Genomic DNA, 12,011 nt, shown 5'->3' with positions numbered 1-12,011 from the left:
AGGCAAAGCGACCAGTGGGAGGCAGCAGGGCTTGGCACTAGGGCTACTTCTTTTCAATCTCTTTTTTTTTTAAATTTTAAAACCTTTTTGTACCTTTCAGTTTGCCCAATGCCCGTCCTTTCAGTTGCCCAATGCGGTGAAGAAAACAAATAAAATACGACTACTCAAGAAGGTGCACGGTGCCCTAAACTTAAAAACGCAGAGACAAAAAGTAATGATACAAAATCATACGATAGAAAGTAGGGGTGAGCATTCGTTTCCTACGTATTGGTAATCCGCAACGTATAGGGCCATATTCGTTGTATTCATGGGGAAGCGAAACGTATCGCGATTCCCCACGAATACAACGAATCTTCACTGAATTATTCGGCCATCTAAAGGAGCGAATTTAAACAACCCCCCCACCCTCCTGATCCCCCCAAGACTTACCAAAACTCCCTGGTGGTCCAGTGGGGGGTCCGGGAACCATCTCCTGCACTCACACCCTCAGCTGCCAGCATTCAAAATGGCGCCGATAGCCTTTGACCTTACTATGTCACAGGGGCTATCATGTGCTCCTACCATGTGACAGGGGCTGACCAATGGCACCGGTAGCCCTGTGACATAGTAAGGGCAAAGGCTATCGGCTATTGGTGCCATTTTGATTACTGGCAACTGACGGCCCAAGTGCAGGTGATCGCTTCCGGCCCCCCGCTGGACCACCAGGGACTTTTGGCAAGTCTTGGGGGACCCTCCTGACCCCCACAAGATTTACCAAAAGTTCCTGGTGGTCCGGGAGTGACCTCCTACACTCGGGCCGTCACCTGCCAGTATTCAAAATGGCGCAGATAGCCTTTGCCCTCACTATGTCACAGGAGCTACCTGTCACATGATAGGAGCACAAGATGGCGCCGGCCATCTATTGCTCCTACCATGTGACAGGGGCTGACCAATGGCACCGGTAGCCCCTGTGACATAGTAAGTTCAAAGGCTATCGGTGCCATTTTGAATACCGGCAGTCGAGGGTGTGAGTGCAGGAGATGGCTCCCGAACCCCCCGCTGGACCACCAGGGAGTTTTGGTAAGTCTTGGGGGGGTCAGGAGGGTGGAGGGTTGTAGTTAATTCAATTTTAGCCGGGAAACAAATAAGAATTAACGCATGAACGTATCGGGGGTCCCCTTGCCGAATGCAACATATCTGCTCCCCGACGAATACGAATCCCGAATGCAACGTATGGCGTCCCTCTGCACATCCCCAATAGAAAGACAGTTGTGACATTGGCCCTAAATCAGGCCCTTGCCACTAAAAGTTGCTTTTTAAAGAAATCCCTAATGGTGCGCAAATACATTTGTTCAAATAAAAAATGCAGTTGGCCAGGGGTGATCCAGGGCAGGGCCAATATTTATGCGTACAAGTTGCCTATATTTACACCTGCTAATTATTACATGTAAGCTATTTATTTATTTATTTTTTAATATACTGACATTCGATCTGAGATATCACATTGGTTTACATTCAGGTACTGTAGGTATTTCCCTATCCCCTTGAGCTTACAATCTATCTGAATAAAATTATTTATACACCAATGCTGACTGGTTGAAGGGGTCTGGGTAAACTGGGAGGAGTTCAGGCTGAAGAACTGAGGGGAGTCTTGAAGACCTAGAGATAGACTGGGCAAATTGGTGGACTGATTGGTAAAACAGGAAATTTCCTTTATACGCATGTTACAAAACTTGTTGTCTTACATACGTAAAAGCTGACAAATGCTAAGGAAAATCGCAAGTTAAAGCTCCACACATAAAGGATTACAATTAGAAGCACAGGTTAATATGAGAGAGACAGAGAGCCTCTGCATAGAGTCAGTCTGACACTCTCTCTATATGTACCACTGTAGAGGAGCACTTTGAATTTGGGTGGGTTTCAGAAAGTGGGGGGAGGGGTGTTACAGAAACATTCGGAAGTATTCATAGTAAAAGTGACATCACTAAAGATTTGTAGTCAATTTAATGGATGAAATACATAACTAGAGGAGTAGATTTGTGTACAAATTATGTCTGCTCACTAATAGGAGAAACTTAAAAGGGCCACAGATCATTGCAGCAATGAATTCATCTTCATATCCACCGAACCAATGTTCAGTTGTGCAGTTGAAGTTATTGAGTTATTGTCTCTCAATATGACAACCATCACTGATTTAACCTTATAATTCTAACATGAATTACCATAGATGACCAAATTTTTCGTCCATCAGTCTCACTGATGGATTACGACTAAACTTGGTGGTAAGGTGTGAAAGTGGGCTTGCTAGTGGATTAAGTATGGGTCATGTAAGACTCAAAGAGGAAGATGACGAGGTCAGGAACAGCCTACCAATAGAAGTGGTAGAGGATTGCCCATGTAGGCGGAGAAGCTACAAATGAGCAGGGCAGTTTTCAGGAGCCATTTACCCGGGTAAATTGAAAATTAACCCCTCTCTCTCCCTGGGTAAAAGCACATATGGGGGATTAATGAATCACATACTTTTACCCCGGCAAAAGCAGGCAGACTCAGGAGCAGGGCCAAGTCGAAGAAGGAGGAGGCAACAACGCACAGAGGTTTGCATTTTCAAAACTACTCGCGGCATTTTCTACAGCAAACTGCACCCGCACAAAAACAGGAGCAAACCTGCGCAGCAATGGTTTCCCCAGTGGAATTCTTCCCTTTGAAAATCTGGGCTTGGCACAAAGTACATGCATGAAATATACGTGGGGCTTTCAAAATGTAGTCCCCGCACACAATCCTCATCACGGCTAAAAGCACATGCCTTATCATCCAGAACTTGTTCACGGGGTAGGGATGGGGGGGTGGAAATTTCACATCACATTTTTACATGGGTTAACATGTCTTTAGTGGCATAAAAACTGTCTATTATTGCCTTATAACGATAAATAGATGAGGCCATCCTAATACCACTTTCACAGAGATAGATGAATCCAAGGTTCAGAACTGCTTCAGTTTGAAGAGGTCATCCTAGAACAGGGGTGGGCAATTCCGGTCCTCGAGGGCTGCAAACCAGTCGGGTTTTCAGGATATCCTTAATGAATATGCATGAGAGAGACCTGCATACACACTGCCTCAGTTGTATGCAAATCTATTTCATGCATATTCATTAGGGGTATCCTGAAAACCCGACTGGTTTGCAGCCCTCGAGGACCGGACTTGCCCACCCCTGTCCTAGAGCATGGGGGAAAGCCGACAGTCGCTCAGCAGTGCATGGCTCAGAGGCAGGTATCTTCAAAGGATACTAAAATAGGAAAGGATTTAGGGCATCCCAACAGAGAGGTTCCAATCAAAGCAACAGTGGCCCAAGTGTCTGTAAGCAAAGAACCACCTGAGTTAAAAGTTTCCAAAATATCACTGTCAAGTGATAAGCAGGTTGTTAATACCAACAAAAAAGAGGTGAAGAGTGTAGTGGTGGAGGTATACTACCATCCACCTGACCACAATGAACAGATGGATGATGAAATGCTAACAGAGTTTAGGGAAGATAAAATTGGCAGCATGGTAATAATGGGAGAGTTCAGTTACCCCAATATTGACTGGGTAAATGTATCATCAGGACATGCTAGAGAGGTAAAGTTTCTAGATGAAATAAATGACAGCGACCTGGAGTTGGACTGGGAACTGACAAGCGGGGTAGCCATTTTAGACCTAAATTTTAGTGCAATGCAGGATTTGGTGCAAGAGATAATGGTGGTGGGTCACTCAGCAGCAGCATTCATAGAGCAATCAAATTTGACTTAATGATTAGGAGGGCTTTAAGTAAATCTACAGCTCTAGCATTAAACTTTCAAAAGGGAGACTTTGATAAAATGAGGAAAATAGCTGGAAAAATACTGAAAGGTGCAGCTACAAAGATTAAGAGTATACATCAGGCGTGGTCATTGTTTAAAAATACCATCTTGGAAGCCCCGTCCAGATGTATTCTACGCATTTAAAAAAGCGGAAGGAAGGTCAAATGACTGCTGGCATTGTTAGAAGGTGAAAAGGTGAAAGAAGCTATTTTAGTCAAAAGAACTTCTTTCAAACATTGCCAAAAAGATCCATCTCAGCAAAATAGGAAAAAGCACAAGCACTGGCAAGTTACATGTAAGACACTGATAAAGCGGGCTAAAACAGAATTAGAAAAGAAGTTAGCCTTAGAGGCAAAAACTCATAAAAACTTTTAAAAATGTATCCAAAGCAGGAAGCCTGTGAGGGAATCGGTCGGTAGTTAGATGATTGAGGGTTTAAAAGGGTACTTAGGGAAGATAAGGCCATCATAGAAAGACTGAATGAATTCTTTGCTTCCCTGAATAGGTTGTTGGGGAGATACCTGTGCTGGAAATTATTTTCAATGGTGATGATTCAGAAGAACTGATACAAATCACTGTGAAGCTGGAAGAAGTAATAAGGCAGACTGACAAATTAAAGAGCAGCAAAGCACCCAAACCAGATAATATACACCCCAGAGTTCTGAAAGAACTCAAACATGAAATTGCAGATCCATTAACTGGTAATTAGTAACCTATCGTTGGGATTGTCTGCCATGCCTAACGAGAGTCGCCAATGTAACCCCCGATCTTTAAAAAGGTTTCTTGGAGTGATCTAGGAAACTATAGACTGGTGAGTCTGACTTTAGTGCTGGGAAAAATCATGGAAACTATTCTAAAGAACAAAATCACAGAACATATAAAAAGACATGGTTTAATGGGACATAGTCATCATGGATTTACACAGGGAAAATCTTGCTTCACCAATCTGCTACATTTTTTTTGAAGAGGTTAATAAACATGTGGATAAGAGTGAGCTGGTGGATGTAGTGCATTTGGATTTTCAGAAGACATTTGACAAAGTCCCTCATAAGGGACTCCTAAGAAAATTAAAAAGTCATGGGATAAGAGGGAATGCCCTACTGTGCACTGCAAACTGGTTAAAAGAGAGGAAACAAAGAGATGGACTAAATGGGAAGTTTTCTCAGTGGAGAAAGGCAAACAGTGGAGTGCCTCAGGGATCTCTACTGGGACCAGTGCTTTTTAATATATTTATAAATAATCTGGAAAAGGGAACAATGAGAGTAAAGCGATCACATTTCCAGAAGATACAAAATTATTCTGTGCTGTTAAATCACAAGCAGATTGTGAAAAATTGCAGGAGGATCTTGCGAGACTGGAAGATTGGGCATTAAATTTAATCTGCCATTTAAATGTGGACAAGTGTAAAGTGTTGCACATGGGGAAAAGAAACCCACACTGTAGTTACATGATGATAGGTTTCATATTAAGAGCTGCCACTCAGGAAAAGGACATGGACATCAGAGTGGACAATATGTTGAAATCCTTGGTTCAGTGTGTGGCGGTGATCAAAAAAATAAAACAGAATGTTAGGAATTATTAGGAAAGGAATGGAGAATAAAACAGCAAATGTCAAATGTCCCTGTATTGCTCCATGGTGTTTCTGTACTTAGAGTACTGTGTGCAGTTCTAGTTGCCGCATCTCTAAAAAGATATAGTTGCACTGCAAAAGGTACAAAAAAGGGTGAACAAAATGATAAAGGGGATGAAATGGCTCCCCTAAAAGGAAAAGCTAAAGAGGTTCAGTCTGATCAGCTTGGAGAAGAATTATCTGAGGGGGAATATGATGGAGGTCTATAAAATCAGGAGTGGAACAGAACAGGTAAATGTAAATCAGTAATTTACTCTTTTAAAAAATACAAAGACTAGGGAGCATTCTATGAAATTAATAATTAGCACATTCAAAACAAATTGGAGAAAACTTTTTTATCACAATGCACAATTAAGCTCTGGAATTCATTATCAGAGGTGTTGCGAGTGCGGGGATGCGGTCGCTTGCTCTAGAGGGATTGTGAGCCCTTGGACCACGGCACAGCTCAGGAAGGAGCCCCAAGACACACACCATGGGAGGTGAGAGTGTCCAAGCACGGGCAGGAGCTAGAACAAGGCTGGACCAGGATCGAGATGAGGAACATCAAGGAACTGGAACAAGGCAGGCTCAGACCTCCAGTGGACCTATATGCACAAGTGAGACCCAGCAACGCAATGCTGGTCTCAAGAGTAGCCCTTCGGCCACTCGGTAGCCCTTCCGGACCCGCCACTTGGGAACAACAAGTGCGTGAGGTCAGATGGAGGCCGAGGGCAGGAACAAGACGAGCATGGAACTCAGGAACTTGGAAGACTTAGGCGAGGACTCGAGGAACTTGGAAAACTCCGACGAGGATTCAGGCACTAGTACAGGGTAAGTACTGCACCACAGTGTGCCCTACACAGCCGCCCATGGCTGGTCACGGACCACGCTGGAAGCGAAGCAGACTCCAGGTGAGGTGAAGACTTGGAACTGGTAACATGATGAAGATTCAGGAGGGGCCTGCACCGAGGCGCGCCCTACACAACCACATGTGGCTGGTCGAGGACCACGCTGAAGCGGAGCAGGTTCTGGCTTGAGTCTAGGGCATGGACGGAAGCAGGAACAAGGAACTCCGAAGACCAGGAACAGGATTCAAGACTCAGGATTCAGGAACAGACCTCGGCATTAAAAGCAAGGGCCTTCCGGAGACTTGTGCTGCAGATGTGAAGACAGGCCTTGTGCCATGAAGCACCCTACACAGCCCCCCATGGGCTGGTCACGGACCACGACAGTGGCACGCCAGGAAAGGTGGACGAGCAGGAAACCTGGAAGCAGGATGAAGAGCCAGAGATGGGAACATCCAGACCAGGACTGGAACATATGGAACGTGGAACATCAGGACACCGAAGAGATGACGAAGGAGCTCCAACGAAGAACAGGAACATCCAAGGAGACCAGGAACGTCAGGAACATCTAACGAAGAGACACGAGGATACCACGGAGGACTTTGACTGGAAAGGAGACGCATGGACAACCATGAAGATCCAATGCAAAGGCCTCGAGGAATGGAAGCTGAGCCCTTTTATAGGGCTGGTGGAGGAACAGGCTGATGACATCATCCGTTGGGGCCGCGGGGCTTTTCCTGCCACTGGCCCTTTAAATGAGATGCAGGGGCACACGTGTGCACCTAGAAGGCTCGGGGACAAGCAAGAGCAGGCAGTGTCATTGGCGACATTCCTGCCACGTGACTGGAGGCAACAGCGATGGCATTTCCGCCACAAGATGAGCAGATGGTGGCGGCACCAGGGCCGCGAAGAGGAGCGTCGGCGGTGGCTTCCTAGCTGCATGAAGAGGCGTCCTGGCGGCAGGTTCTGTGCCGCGAAGAACAGCAGCAGCCCCTCCTGCCGCATACCATGGCATCGGGCCGCAAGGAGCAGCAGCGATGGTCCGGGACAGCCTAGGCCGCAAGAAAGGAAGGATCCGTGGCAGCGTCGGGCCAGGTGAGAGGCTGCTGGCGGGATGGGCTCCGCGAGCAGCATCGTACCAAGAGGATGTGGTTAAGGCAGTTAATGTAGCTGGGTTTAAGAAAGGTTTGGACAAATTCTTGGAGAAATCGATAAACTGCTATTAATCAAGTAGACTTAAGAAATAGCCACTGCTTATCACTGCGCGATAGCAGCATGGGATCTATTTACTGTTTGGGATCTAGCCAGGTACTTGATTTCTGGATTGGCCACTGTTGGAAACAGGATGGCAAGTTCTTATGCTCTATTTTTACACATCCTCTGTTTCCCTAAACACTTCCTATAAGTTAAGTGCCTGCAGCTAGTGACAGGGTACTGGGCTAAATGGACCTTTGGATCCTGGACAGTTTGTCAAGTTCTTAATTTACTTTTCTAGCAGATGAGTATTACGAGCTTCTGCTTTCATGCAATAATGGTGAATTAGTGGGCAGGAGCTCTGTAATAGTCAAAAAACTACTATGCCATTTTCTGTCAACAGAAGCCAGCACAGACCTTTGTGCTATACAAGCAGTCTTTCCTTTGATTGTTTGCTTTCTGTTTCCTTGTTTCGGTTTTATTTTAAATCATTGTTTTAACTCAAAAGAACCGCACATTCATCAATTCTGGTTCTCATTCACATCCAGATCCAGATGTGACAATAAGATCAAAATTGCTTACATGCCACACATCACTTTAGTTACAGACACTTTAGAGATACACTAGTGAAGAGCAATGCGCCATCAGTGCTGAGGCTGCTCGAAAGGATTCGATTTAGGAGAATTACTGGCAGCGATGATGGTGGAACAGGTAGGGAATCTGTGTAAGTTTACAAAAAGTAAAAGTCCAAAATAAAGGACAAGGTCCCTTTCAACTGCACTCCGGCAAGCCAAACTGAAAAAGTGATTGGAGCTCCAAAGCTACACGAGATGGAGCACTGTACAGAATCGGGAACAGGAGCTTCCTCATGGAGAAATAGCGTAAGCAGTGCAGTCAGGGCCTGTGCAAAGGTATTGGGCACCCTAGGCGACCCTTGCGCTGCCCCTCCCCCCTGGTCGGGCCCCCCCTACCTGTTTTGGCGTAGACTGTGTACTTCTCAGGGCCGCGAGCAGGCCCCGAGAAGCACACAGTCTCTATTTCTCTTTGCCATGAGCGGGGTAGGCCCTGCTTGTGGCACCACGTGGCTGCTCTTCGGCGCCCCCTACGGCTCAGTGCCCTAGGCGAGCGCCGAAGTTCGCCTATTGGATGCGCCGGCCCTGAGTGCAGTGCAAGGCCGAGTCCCAGCTGGGAAACATTCTGTGAAGACCTTGAAAAAGGAAGACACACACAAGACAAAAGCAACATTCACACCGAATGTGCAGGTCCATGGCAGCTTGGTCACGTGCCGAGCTTGGTCAGACAACGATAACCATATTTTTTTTTTTACTGTTGGGCATAGGTGGGCTTGCAGGGGCTACATTGTAAAAATACGGACACCCGGAATTTGCCAATCCCTCAGGAGGACAGCAGATGGGGGAGGGAGCATGAATTACCCATTCACCACACCCTGCTAGCTCATAAGATAAGATAAATAGTTAAATACAGTCTCTCCACAGATGCGCTCTGTGATTTCTATCACTGTGGCACTGGCTTTTTTGGTGGTTGGGCTTACATAGAAGCTATACACAGGGGTAGATTTTATAAATTTGCGTGATCGCGTACTTTTGTTCGCACACCAGGCGCGAACAAAAGTACGCTGGATTTTATAAGATACGCGCGTAGCCGCGCGTATCTTATAAAATCCTGGGTCGGCGCGCGCAAGGGGGTGCACATTTGTGCAACCTGCGCGCGCCGAGCCCAGCGCGCACTGCCTGTTCCCTCCGAGGCCGCTCCGATTTCAGAGCGGCCTCGGAGGGAACTTTCCTTCGCCCTCCCCCCACCTTCCCCTCCCTTCCCCTACCTAACCCACCCCCCCGGCCCTATCTAAACCCCCCCCTTACCTTTGTTGGCAGATTTACGCCTGCTGAAAGCAGACGTAAATCTGCGTGCGCCAGCAGGCTGCTGGCGTGCCATCACCCGACCCGGGGGCTGGTCCGGAGGCCTCGACCACGTCCCCGGGCCGACGCCACGCCCCCGTGCCCACCCCCGAAACGCCACGTCATTTCGGGAACGCCCCCGACACGCCCCCTCCCCACCCCTTTTACGAAGCCCCGGGACTTGCGCGCGCTGGCGGCCTATGCAAAATAGGCGTGCCGGCGCGCGAGGGCCCTGCGCGCGTAAATCCGGCCGGATTTACGCGCGCAGGGCATTTAAAATCCGCCCCACAATTATTTGCGGCAGCTGTTAGCCATGCAATCACTAGCGGTATTATTTTGATGATTCGTTATTTCATGAAAATAAAGATAATTTCTTGGCAAAGGAAAGGACTGGTCCATGAGCAGTTGGAGGGGGGAGCACAGAGGCCACATTAGGTTGTAAAATTAAATTATTTGAAAAGGCTGAAGAATATTTTTTTTTCTCTGCCACTACTCGAGTTTTTTTTTTCTTCACTCTGCACACAACAATGGAATTCATTCTTTTCCCCATAATTCACCATTTGGATTTCAGACCGCATGGCATGTGAAGAACCCCTGATCCTCTCAAAATGCAACAATAATTAACTCTATGGGGCCTTTCCCCCCCCCCCCCTGTTAGATGATGCATCTGGAATTAGGTACAATAAAATCAGTTTAATGTAAAAGGGCTGCTTTCTCTGTGGAGGGGGGGAGCATTCTGATCTCAGAACAACAAAACAAACTTACTTTCTTTCTGTCTCCGGCGTGGACACAGTGCTGCTGAAGCCAAGGGATTCCTAAAAAAAAAAAAAAAAAGGGGGGGTGGATTTTATTGGTATGAGTGCCAGCAGACAGCAGCAGCAGCAGCTTTCATTTCAGCCTTTTGCAGAATCAGCAAGCGAAACAACAAATACATAAAAATTAACAAAAAGGATCAGAGTCAGGGGTGCTTACTTCAAGCTGGGATCGCAGCTGGAGCGATGTGGGGCTGGCATCCGATTTCTCCTAAAACAAAACAGACGCCGCGTTAAAGCGAGGCACAGTCAAACTTGCCATATTCCAGCAATATAAAATGGTTACCCCGAATTTATCAAGGCAGACAGGGTGTACAGGTGAGAATGTGCACCGCGTGTGTTTCCTGTCACGAAGCATTTGGTTAGAGGACCTACTACAGAAATGAGGTGCATCTGCTTTTACATCAGGCACAATGGGTAATTGTAATCTTTTGGAAGGAATTGTGTTTCACTGTTATTGTTCTCTGCTTAGCACAGTTGTTCTGTTGTAAGCGGCTAACAAAATGTTTTTAAATAAATGCATATTTAACTCGCAGACAACACAGTATTTATTCCAGTGATGAAGGACATTTTTCAGCTCTGAAGCCATAACACCTAGATCATCTACAGTTACCAAGCTGGTGGACTCCCAAGTTTAAGGAACTTTTTAATCAAGTCTGGTTGCTCTGTTTGTCCACTTAAATACATGGAAATAAAGGTTAACAAAAAAAAAACCCCACCCCCAAAATTATATACGATGCCACCTTTTTACTGGACTAACTTCACAGATTTCTTGACTAGCTTTTGGGAGCTAATACTCCTGAATCCAATCCCCTCCAGCCTGTGTCACAGAGAGGGAGAAGCCTCCGGGGCAGCCCACAAAACTGAATCCTGCCGGGCCACAGAGTCCCTTCTGCTGCTGGCTGACGGCCTGGGGCAGATCCTCCGCCAATGCCTGGCATCCCATTCAGAGCTACTGCGGGGCACAGTGGTAGGAGGAGAGGTTTGGGAGAAGAGGAGGTAAGGGGTGGGGAGGGGAGGGGATTGGAGGGTGAATGAAAGAGGAGGTAAAGGAAAGAGGAGGATGGCGATGAAAAAGGCAGAGCGTTCAGGGAAGGATACAGCACGGGGAGGGGGAAGGCAAGGGAGAGGTATGGAGAGAAGTAATGAGCGAGTGGGGATAAAAGACAAAAAGATAACGGGTGAGAGTGAGGGGGGAAAAGGACAGAGACACAAGCTGCATCTAGAAATAGACACAAACAGAGGAAAGAGAACAAGAAAGAAAGATGAAGAAAAGAGAGTAAGACAGGAAATGAGAACAGACTGAAAAGAGCAGGAGATAGGGTGTAGTCATGGAGCTCTGAGAAGACCAAGTAAAGGAAGGAATACAGACAGGAGAGAAAACAAACCAGAGACATAAAGGCGAGAAAATGGATTATTTTAATTTATTATGTAACCTCTCTCCCATGTCATCACTGTCAGGTTGTGAGTTTGGGTTCATTCCAAGCAGAGAGGGAAGATGATCTTCTAGGTCCCCTGGCGTTTGCACTCTTGGACCTGAATAAAAACGGTCTCCAGACAGTAATCTTCTACTGTTACAGAAATGTTTCAAATGTGATAATCCAACACAACAGTACATTTACCTGGTGATTAATCTGTACTTTCAATTTACACCTTCATAAGCCACAGAAATGGGCTCCCCTTGCTTCTCTGTTGCAGGATCTCTAATGGAGAAGGCTCTGAGAGTTCCTATACCTCTCTGTGCCAGTGTTTCCCAATCAGTGCACCTTCAGACCTGATCCGGTGTTGCCACAGAAAAGTCCCCACCGCCTGAGGCTCAGGTC

General features: G+C 46.6%; 1 protein-coding gene across 5 annotated transcripts in view; it reads right to left on the bottom strand.

Moving 5' to 3' along the window:
• SASH1 (SAM and SH3 domain containing 1) overlaps positions 1-12,011 on the bottom strand; it is a 590,251-nt gene that overhangs the window by 231,209 nt on the left and 347,031 nt on the right. For all 5 annotated transcript variants that reach the window (XM_029594048.1, XM_029594049.1, XM_029594045.1 and 2 more), the window contains exons 3-4: positions 10,349-10,399; positions 10,142-10,191 (exon numbers count right to left, since the gene is read on the bottom strand). In XM_029594048.1, coding sequence (XP_029449908.1) covers positions 10,142-10,191; positions 10,349-10,399 — 101 coding nt within the window. The remainder of the gene's footprint in view (positions 1-10,141; positions 10,192-10,348; positions 10,400-12,011) is intronic.

This window comes from Rhinatrema bivittatum, chromosome 3 (genome assembly GCF_901001135.1).
Source record: "Rhinatrema bivittatum chromosome 3, aRhiBiv1.1, whole genome shotgun sequence".
Lineage (NCBI taxonomy): Eukaryota > Metazoa > Chordata > Amphibia > Gymnophiona > Rhinatrematidae > Rhinatrema > Rhinatrema bivittatum.
Note: the sequence above shows the minus strand (reverse complement) of the source record. Positions and strands in the feature narration are given on the sequence as shown.